General features: G+C 42.4%; 1 protein-coding gene across 1 annotated transcript; it reads right to left on the reverse strand.

Annotated features, from left to right (window-relative positions):
- Positions 1-273: 273 nt before the first annotated feature.
- LOC137917430 (basic helix-loop-helix transcription factor scleraxis-like) lies at positions 274-10,589 on the reverse strand. The gene is made up of 3 exons (XM_068760174.1): positions 10,204-10,589; positions 9,648-9,864; positions 274-312 (listed from the first exon to the last, which is right to left on the reverse strand). Exons 1-3 carry the CDS (start codon positions 10,587-10,589, stop codon positions 274-276), a joined length of 642 nt encoding a protein of 213 aa, XP_068616275.1.
- Positions 10,590-11,035: the final 446 nt, after the last annotated feature.

The following is an 11,035-nucleotide window of genomic DNA, read 5'->3' on the forward strand; positions in this document are numbered from 1 at the left end:
ATAGTACTGCAAGTACTCAACTCACCTTTTCAGAAGTGTTTTACACACATGAAAACACCCTAAAAACAAAACAATAAAAGTTCTCGTAAATTGATATAAAAAATATTAAATACAAAAAGAGAAATGCTTGGTAACGATCTTCAAGTCCTGGAAGTGCTACAAATAGTTCTTCATGAGTCTTTGAAATGCATCACGAGACTGTCGAGTCTCCAAGTTGCCCAGACGCTTTGTCAAACTGGCGAGCCTCTGATCCGTGTGTCCGTGTCCTCGTTGTTAACTTCTGATGGCAGTCTTCCTGTCTCGGTCTTTGTTCTGCAAGAGAGAGGAGGCAACATGTCACATCATCAATGTTAAACTCTTAAGTCATCAGCGTAGCTGCCAGCAACACATTCATTCATTCATTTTCTTGACGCTTATCCAAGATCTGGGTGACAGGATTTATTGGAACCTATCCCAGCTGTCTACGGGCGTGGGGGGGGGGGGGGGGTACACCCTGGACATGACAGGGTGTACCACGCCTGTCCATTGTTATTGATGGATAGGAATATTGAGCTTCAAATGGGCTGTTAGACAAAGTTTGTTAGTTTTGGACAGAGCGGTGAGCTGTTTCTTCCCTTTTCTTGTCTTTACATTAAGTTAAGCTTATGGGTGGCTCGAGATCCATCCACCCATGCTCATCCACTGTTTTCGCTTTCGCTTTGCTGGAGCCTCAGTGCATCACGGGGCTCTAGATTTATGCTAATGCTATTGACATGTCAACATTCTCATCAAACTCTCTGCAGGAACAAAATCCATTACAATCAGAACTACTATCATTGATCCCAGAGAGAATAAACCCGTGCAGCTGTTCAAATTATTTAAGGTAAAGAGTACAATGTGAAAAATCTAGAATAAAAAAAAGGAAATTAAAATGAGATATAGATGAAATAAATTAAAATTAAAAACAATACACTGAATATGAGTATGCTGGTATGAATCAGTGCATGTAGAAGGCTGGAATATCAGGAGTGTATAAAGCTTATCAGACACAATAGATACAGATGCTTCTCACTTCTCCAGTCTTCTACTGGTAAAAATCAATATAGGAGAAAGAAAGCATCCAGTAGATAACCTGTCACGATAACCCCTCTCCCCTAACCCTGAACCCCTCCGACGCTCCCTCCCTCGTGAGACTGCCCCTAAGCAAGCCCTCCGGACACACGACTATTAAGAGAGAATTATGTACTGACAGCAACAGAATCCTTTCTTATATTTAAAAATGCTGAACAGGTGAATTACGCCTGCTGTCTTTGATGCCGATCCTCCATTACAGCGAATCAATGGGGCCCCCATCGATTCACTGTAATGGGATCTCCACATTATTGAAGGAGATACCATTTCACTGCAATTACTCGCACAAGAAATGGATGTGGTTTACTGGTTTCATGTTTTTGTTTCTCTTCACCGAGGTTGAAAATGTGGTTTGCATGAGACATTCTACACAGGAGTATATCTACCGTGACTTAATTGTGGTAACTGACTTCATTACAGCCTGAAGAGTGACATCATGAGCTGAAGGATGACAGCGTTGCGTGAGGATACGCTTCTCATTTTTATCTGTGGTATCAGAGCAGAGAAGCCACTATTTCCCGGCTGGTGAGGAAACGTTGTGGCCAGGAAAATAACCCCCCCCCCCCCCCACCCCCTCATCTCACCTCTCACTGCGCCGCTCTCTTCTCAGGCCATACCGCTGCTTTCCAACCCACACCCACAGCATGTCACTGAACACATCAGTGATATGCAAAGTCTCATCCTTGTCTTACCAGATGTATTAAATATTCTCTAGTCTGTTTCTTTTATCGTCTCATATAGGTGTCAAATCAGTTTGTTTTAAAGTAATTTATGGTTTCCTGCCTTTGCCAAATATGTCAAGTAAGCACCCACGACCAAACTTAATTTCACAAGAAATTAAAAGTACAGGTGTGAAGGTCAGCGTTTCTGCTCTCCTGTTCTCTCCTTGTTTGTTCCCCTCCTCATATTGTTTCAACTAAACCTTGGTCCGCCGCCCCCATGTCCCACATCAGCCCAACACCTGCTACACATTTCCTCCCAGACCGTGCACAACGTGTAGGTGTTTGGAAAAAATTCATTTGACGACATCAACAAAGGTGGGTAGGTGTTTGGAAGGGTATCAGGCTGTAATGAGAGAGTGAGATCATAGGTTCTGGACAGGAATCTGGACTCCCTCTGATTTGAAGTGAGTGTGAGGAGACACAAGAGTTATTATTGTCCATACTTCCTCCAGCTGGACTCAGACCAGAAGATGCTATCATCTAGACATGGACCATTACCATTATGTTGTTGGCCATGCAAGTACACACCTCTCAGCTGAGTTACTCGTTGGTGTGTTTTTCTTATTTCTGGGGATATTTCCTGGGAGCCAGATGTATATGATGTGGCCCTCGGCTGAGATGTGTCCAGCCACAGCTGGAGGGGCGTTAGGACGAAACAGCAAAGGTGAATCGTAGATGTATGCAATCTATTTGTTATCAGTGCAACATTAGCAATGTTCATTATAACTATAAGCTGCTGTAACAGCAGAGGTAATTTAAGAGAGCTCTGAAGTCAGAGAGAGGATGGTCTTGATAAAATACTGGAAAAGCTACTTACTTACTTAAGCTTTAATCCAGATCAAGATCCTTTCCTAACCTTTATTAAAATATTTAATGCTTAGGTTCCACTTTCTCAGGACTCAGATCTGGACAGTCGGTTTGGGGGAATTCTCCGTTTCCACTTTGATGCATCATATCAGTGTAGATGAGTAATGCCTACATGCTGACAACTTTCCATTCAGTTATCCAGCTAGCAATTAATGTAACTCATTTTACTATTAGCAAAACTAACAACTAGTAGCCCATGTATGGCTCACATCTCTCTGAGAGAGCTCAGCAGTGCTTTAGGAAGCACAGATGTATCTGGTGAAGGAGGCTCAGCTGGTGTGTGAATGGTTCAGTCAAAACAGGGGGGGGGGGGTTGTTGAGACCTGAAGTCCAACAGAGCACACACACACACACACATAAAGGTATGCCACTGACCTCCTTGGGGGGTGATTTGTCCGACACTAATCTAATCACCTGATGATGTTTATTATAGATATGATGATATTATCACTCTGGAACAATATTCTTGTCATATCAAGGTGAACGGAGCCCATTTAACTTGAACGTGAAGCCAGTAAACCGATCGCTTCATGCGTCTTATCAAATCCACTAATTCAAGCTTCAATATTGTTTTTCCCAAAACTCAACCCGAGCTTTTCCTTTACCTATAAACGTGGATTTTCCATGCACATGCTCTCCCTCTCTTTTCCTGTGTTGCCATTCTGTCAAATGCGAACATCTAATTTAGTTTCTGGCTGCAGGAAGACAGAAATGACTGGTTGGAAAAAATAATTCCACTTGGTTACAGGCCCGACAATCATATAAGTAGATTGGTATTCATCCATGAAATGAAAACTGGTAATATCCCTTTATCCAGTTAAAATATGTGCACGTGCGTCAGTTCCCTCCGTTGTCTACTAGAAGGCACAGTTACCCTAAAAAAAGATCATTAGAGGATTATAGACAAAAGGAAGACGTGCAATGACTCGCACATCAGACCTTTAAATGAAGCTAACTAACAGACCAAATCTTCCATTATGTGGTTTGGGTACCTCACACATATACTTCACTTTCACTGCGGTTTGTTAACAAGTATCTTAATGGCTTCTGAAACCATATAATTTACTTTAGATAACCTAATTCACACCGACCGGCTGCACAATGCGCCGTTATCTTCAGGGAACACAGCTTTACACGCGTTGTCTTTGCATTACGGACTCCTTTTCACACGTGACACCTGCATATGTATTCTGTGTGTGATTTCTTTTCACTTTGCTCTATTTTCTGGTTTTTTTTCCTGTCGCCGTGTTTTCATTTGCGCAGTGACCAACACTTTCCCCACAGAGCACATGACAACGGAATGGTAGTTTTGCTAATAGATTTTGTTAGTTATCTGATCCGGCTTCTTCGGTTGGCGTTAAATTGGGGTTTAACCGCTTCCATCTGTGCTGAAAGTACACAGACGGATCCATGCATGAAGGCATACGTCATGCACAGGGCCGGGTTCACACTCGCAGACACACACTGAACGTGGGCAGGAATATATTTGAAAGCTGGCTGCAGCATGTTAGATAGCATCAGTGCCCTCATCAGCGTAGTTTAGACTGAGATGCTAATGGAAATAGTCTCGCTCCTCAGGCACAAAAAAATAAATGCCAAGTTAACACGAAATATATCAGCAAATGAGAGTCATTTAGTTTTCATCTATGACCTTAAAATGTCTACTTCATGCAAATGATGTCACCCCCCCCCCCCTCCCCCCAGTGGAAACAGACTAATAACCAAATGACTGTAAAAACCCACAGTCATTAGTCCTATCCTTGTATTTAAGCCCTCTTAAGGTGAATGCTTCATTTGATCTCCATAAATAAGCAAAGTGTAGTTTCAACACGGTCGAAAACCAACTGTCCAAACTGGAAGATAAATAGCAAAGCTGATTATTGTGCTGAGGCCCAGACTGTTTCTCTGTCTCTCTCTCCTTCCCCATCTCTCTTTCCACAACGTCCTGCAAACCATTAGTTTAGAAAGTGTTGAAAGCGCAGTCGTGATCCCAGCCTTCTTAAGTGACTAATCATATATGAGGCTTATTTGGTGCCCAGAAACACTCACTGAAACCGTCTGGCTGAAAAGACAAGGGGAAAATAGAGGAGAAAGCTTTTGATAAAAGTCTCTGATTGTGTTGCATTGCACATGTGTGTGTTAGTATTCCTAAGGTCGGCATACATCTGTGTGCGTGTGTCATTCGTGTGGGTGTGAGTGACTCTGTAGGCAGCGAGGGCGTTTCACAGAGAGCGGTTTCCAGGCTTCTTTAACATCACCATCAAAGTCCAACGTCAATGTGTTTCTAATAGTAGCAGCTGAATTAAACACTGGCTATAGAGGCCTCACCAGAGGATAAATCATTTACAGAACAATTAGCTCATTTGTTGCTCCGCTCTGAACGGCCAATGACTTCCAGATCCAGACCCAGTTTGTGTGTCAGAGTGTGTGTGTGTGTGTGTGTACTGTATTTGTACATGTCCCTCCATGTCACCTGCATACATCACAGTTAGAACAGACATAAAATCTTTCTTTCTTTCTTTCTATGAAAACACACACGCACAGATAAATCCATTTGCAAATTTCATGGTGCCGTTTTAGTGTCACTGTCTTTCCACATGCCTTTCTTTCCAGCCACTCACAAAAATGATCACACATAAAACTTTTACTACAGCCGAGATGTAAACTGCTCATAATATTAGACATCTTTTGTTCAGTTTGCCATTTTCCTCAATTCAAACATTACTTTTCCATTTTTTTGATGAGATTTCTTCACAATGCCATTAAATTGGGGTCACGCCTTTAAATGCTTGTAAACTCCGCTAACCACGTCAAAGGAGAAGCTTTTTTTTTTTTTACAACAATGACATTATAACTATCAGAGTAGATATATATTTATCACATTTTTATTTCATTTTCTAATCATAAATTCTCTTTATTTTGTCAAATGGGCTTCTTTAAAATTGTTGGAAAATACTTTTTCTTGTCACCTCCTGCTTAAAAGGAAAAAGTTCAGCATAATTGCTGTTACTGGCAGACGAGATGCTATTTCTGTTTGTGCTTTCCATTGAATTGAATTGACCCTGTCCCTGTTTCAGGCCAAAATAAATAAGCCACGGTTGAGGAGGAAGCTGTAAAAATGCTTCAAGTGCTGCAGCTTGAAAACAACACAGTCGATTAAAATATCACATTTTCTTTTTTTGGACTCGAGAATTTACAAAGAAGCATCAAGATGATCCTCGTGCTGCCTTGATCCATTTCAAGCTCATTGAGGTTAAACTCTAGCTGAGCTATAACAATTAAAATCTGTAATCACATGATGTCGGTAGTCCAGATACCTGAATCACTGATCAGCAGAAGCTGAGAGGCCTAACACGGGATAACTGCATCAATCATGTCGACAGCGTAGGGATTTTTGCAGCCCTGTGCTCACCTCCATCCTCCGTCTTCAGCCTTCTACATCTCATTTACAGATGTCGCCGTCAGATGCATCCCATTTCTATCAAAGTAGGGTCCATGTCAGTCCGCTGCTGCTATACCCCAGAGGTGTTTTTGAAAAGTCAAACCTTGTCAGGATGTATGTGGACGCTGGCTGCTGATCAGCACATAGCAATCAGAAACATCCCGCTGTGTGTCGAGTAGATCGATAGAAGACAGCTTAACGGGGGGAAAGACCAACTACCAGTGGTGCAGAAAATTACATTTGTACCATGATTTCACATACTGAGAAGATGTTTGCTGTTCCTTAGTTACCTCACAAGTGTTTCTGAAATCCTCCGTGAAAATGAAGAATTAAATATCAAAGCGGACAGCAACAAAAAATAATTTTAAAAATCTTTCTCTATAATTTGTAACGTAAAGAATCCTTCATATTAAATACACATCATCCCTCACTTCACTTGATATGTTTTTGTATTATCATTCGCATCGAGTCACGTAGTTAATAATAAGATCACATTAGTATTGAATAAGCCAAACGCCACAGTGGAGCCCTCGCTGCTCAGTAGTCATTACGGACAGGAGTGTTTGTTTTGAAACAGTTATACTGCATACACACGTAATAAGGGGAAATGAGAGTATTCTTTTCTCACTTTCACCCTCTCCCACATTGGAAAGGAGTGTAATTGAAGCAGCTGGTCTAAGCAGAGCTGACAGCTGTGATGAACCTCAATGACCATAAAAACATACAAGGAGAGCACTCTGGACATAAACTCTCATTTTACCTCCACAATCGTTTCCTCTCTGTAATCACCAGCACCGACTCTGCCCTTTAGCCCACTTATATGCACTGTATAGCCACTTTTCCAGGGAAGACCACATTCTCTGCTGCCTAATCAGAGTTAACTATCTCTGTCCCAGAAGATGCTCCAAAAAAAAAAAAAAAGAGTTTCGTCAAATCACCCAAGAAGACCGACTACAGCAAAGGACTGATCCCATTCGCATGTCAGTCTGTTTAAAACCTTATATAATCCCCACTCTGCTGAAACACCTCAATAAGTCACACTGGTCATCGTGTTCTTTTGTGGAAATAAGCATACACTTTAGTTTACTTTGAGTTTCTGTGGCAAATGCTAAGTAGAGCGCTGAAAATAGTCCCTGACAATTCACACTTTGATCCTTTGGTATAGCCGCAGCATCCAGCTGTGAGAAGAATTTACAAGAACTCTTTTTTTTCTTCAATTAAATTAAGTATTTGTGAGCTGTGGGGATTAAAGTCAAATTTAAAGGACATATTTTTCTCTTTAACTGAGAAGGCAGTCATTTTATTGGATGAAAAACCTTCCAAATTGTTCCCTAACTCATCTTTAACACATAAGTGTAGATTTATGTGGGAAAATAAGTGCTGGGTTGATTAGGACATTTCACTTGGATTCACCTTATCACAACAGAGAATAGTACGAACTGGGCTAATGGAAAACAGCATAATATGGCGGACATTAAATAAGACTTAATCAAAGTGTCAACATTTTGAAGGGTTTGACATGAGAATGTTTCAGATTCGTTCTCTACCCAGCATGCATTTGCAGGTCAGTCATGTGTCTGCAGCAGCGGGTTGACAGCAGCAGATAGTATTACACAGGTCCCACTGACAGCGCTGACCTCCACTGGGCTGATCGATATGGAGAGAGCTGAAGAAATCAGAGACGCTCGGGGGGGAAGAATGAGGAGCAGAAAAAGGTGCGGTGGCATGAGAGGTCTGTGAGCGTAAAGGAGGAACGGGATGCAGGTGAAGAACTCCTGCAGGATGGGTTGAAGCACAAAGAAAAGGAGACAGGAGAGCGAACGAGAGGCTGGAGATCTCTCAGATGAGGATGTCTGGGTTCCACACACTGTGGGGTTGTCTAGCATTTCACTCACAACGGCCGGGAGGGGAGGCGGGCGGGACGGAGGGGGAGACGAACACTGCTGAGACTCAGGTTATCCCCCTGTTAAAGGCTCTCTGGGCTTAGACACTGTGGAGGGTATTAGCTTTCACACACTGCTGGGGTAACCGGGGAGTCTGCCAGATGTCAGCTCCTCACCCATAAATCCTGCTAAATGGGCAGCGGCTCTGGTAGAGGGGGAAGGTTGAGTGGACGTCAGCGCTCTGCCATCCTCGGTTCAGGCTGTCAGCGTTTGGGTCCAGTCAACTGACGGGAGCTTTTCATTCCCTGCCATTTCTCATCAAACGGATGAGTTTCTGGTGCCAGAATTGTTCTCGATTGTCTCTGTTTCTAATGTTGAATTGATCAAACATGAGCTTATAAAGATAATAAAGCATTGCAGCAGTGGAGGAAGCGTCAGTCATTCCTCAATGGCGCCAAGATTCTAATCTGAAATTTAGAAAACCCACATTTCGTGCTTTATTGTTTTTTTGTGTCAGACAATACTACCATGAAATAATAATATTACATTCACCAAATTATACATTTAGTTTTAATGGATTTCATGTGTAGATAATCTTGTAAATTTAAAATTATTATTTTCAAAAATCTATAGAAAAAGCACAGAATTTGAGTTTGTGGTGTGACGTCTCCGCTCAGCCCTCCGACTCGGACCCATTCACTGCAGCGCCCAGGGAGATTCAGAAAGCCACCTGCTCGGCTCAAACTAACCCCCAACAGAACTATAATACACAGTCCTTTACCTCAAAAGTGGACTTTAAACAGTTCTGTTTTAATGGCCCTTGGGGCCAATCAGCTTTATAGGCAGAGTCACTGATCTCAGGTCAGCTTTTAACACCAAACTGACCCAGAGCACTGAAAGCTTCCCTCAATAGTAAGGTCAGCGTCACCTTTAGCTAAAACTGTTTTTTAATTCAGCGTGTATTGTTTTTAGTACTCTGATTATATAAGTAATTAGTTATATGTATTATAAATATTCTAAAATTATTTATTCTGACCACTTTGGTCACACAACGAGAATGAAAGACTATTAATATTTTAATAATTCATTGCGTGTTTTTCATCTCATGTGAAAACAGTACAATTTTTTTTGACATTTTACTGCAAACACTACTTTATTTTAATCTGTCCTTTTTTTTCACTTTCTACCTGCACAAAATCACTTTTTATTTCTGCCCGTGCCCATTTGTCGGGTGATTTCGCTACAGGTTTATGCAAAAATCCTTAAATGTGGTGGGAGGATTGATCTCTGGCCAAAAAATACCCAATTTAGTTTGGTGGACTCTTTATTACGCTTCACTTTCTCTCTCTCATTCTTTATCATTGTGAGGCAGCGTTATTCACATTTCCCCTAATTGCTCTTGGAATAATGCATTGATCTTGATGGAAAAAAAATCTAAGCATATTGAGGTAGAATTTGGTGTGGATCCAAATGAAAATCCACCAGATTAAAAATTTGTTCGGGTGGTTTTATTTATACTGAAAGTTATTGTTGCAGATCATTTGTTTTGAATTCAAGAAGACTGTTGGGACTTGGCGGAAGTATGTATGCTACAGAGTGCCAATCTTATTTTGTTCTGCTCACCATTTTCCTCTGGTTGCTGAGGCAGAAAGTACAGATGTGCTTTGGCTGGCCTGATTGGTCGGATCCTCGGGTGGGGGAGGAGTTAACGTGGAAGAACGGTGGTGACGGCGCATGGCACGGCTGTCCATCATGAAGGCCTTCGCCCAGAAGCAGGACGTTTCCCAAGTGGCTGATGTAGCTGCTGGCCAAGCGTAGCGTCTCGATCTTCGACAGCTTCCTGTTAAATCAGAAGATGTAGTGATGAAATGTATTGATCGAAAACACAGAATTGACAATGGCGTAAAACAATAAAAAATAAAAAAAAAGCATTGTCACAACACACTGCAAAATAAAATGCAAAATACACAGATCATAGCAGTAATGTTGAATATTTATTTGGAGAGGCTATGAAATAGCTGCTCATGATTAAATGCAGGGCGGCTTCAATTGGAGTGCCGCTAGTGCTAAAGCTTCTTCCGGGTGCTCTTATCTTTGTTCCCGCATGTAAAATCTGTTTTTGGGAATGCATTTGTGGTTAAGACAAACTGCCTTGCGCCACCTTTACTCATGCATGTACCTGTCAGCAGGCTCGGTGGGGATGAGAGTGCGCAGTGCGGTAAACGCTGTGTTGACAGAATTGGTGCGATCTCTCTCCCGCGCGTTGGCTGCATTCCTCTGGCGACCGTCTGGGAGGAAAGGAGACAGCGGAGAGCCAAGCCTCTCCACCATGGCCTCCACATCTACCCCTCCACCCCCTACACCTCCACACAGCTTCCTCTTCCTGTTCACCTTGATGTGAAAGGCAGATGGTGATGAAGAGGACAGACGGAAGGCTGCAGAGTTGCGCTCCTCAGAGCCTGACCCTTCACTGCCGTTCTCATCCTCATCTTCAGAGAGGAGGGCGATGTCGCCGTACAAGAAGCGGCCTGCAGGAGGTGCTGAGCGCAGCATGGCGAAGGTCATCTTCACCTCGACCTCAGGCTCTGGCAGCTACTGGTCAATCCTGGTGATGATCCCACGCTCTTCTTCTCTTTGACCTGTAGCGTTTATGAGTTCGCTATTCAAAGCTGCCTAACAAATTGTGCCAGTCAGTCCAAAGCTGTCCTCTCCTGAATTGTTCGTTTACCGTTATTGTCTTCGCAGGACGTCTTGAGGTGAGTCAGGTGCAGGCTTTATGATGCTTACTCAAGTCGAAGATCAGAAAACTGATTCCTAGTCAGTGATTAAGATCAATGTGACCTCAAAGCTGCTGTGTCACAGGTGACTGCAGGTTCAGGTCCTTCTTGGTTTATATGAAAACACTTCACATCCAAAAAGTCAGTTCTTCTTTCAGTTAATCCTTTGGATGAGCTTCAAAATGGCATGCTGAATTCACTGGCTGCCCTCTTTTTCCTCCTCTAGACCTCCTC

Source organism: Brachionichthys hirsutus, chromosome 3 (genome assembly GCF_040956055.1).
Source record: "Brachionichthys hirsutus isolate HB-005 chromosome 3, CSIRO-AGI_Bhir_v1, whole genome shotgun sequence".
Classification (NCBI taxonomy): Eukaryota; Metazoa; Chordata; class Actinopteri; order Lophiiformes; family Brachionichthyidae; genus Brachionichthys; species Brachionichthys hirsutus.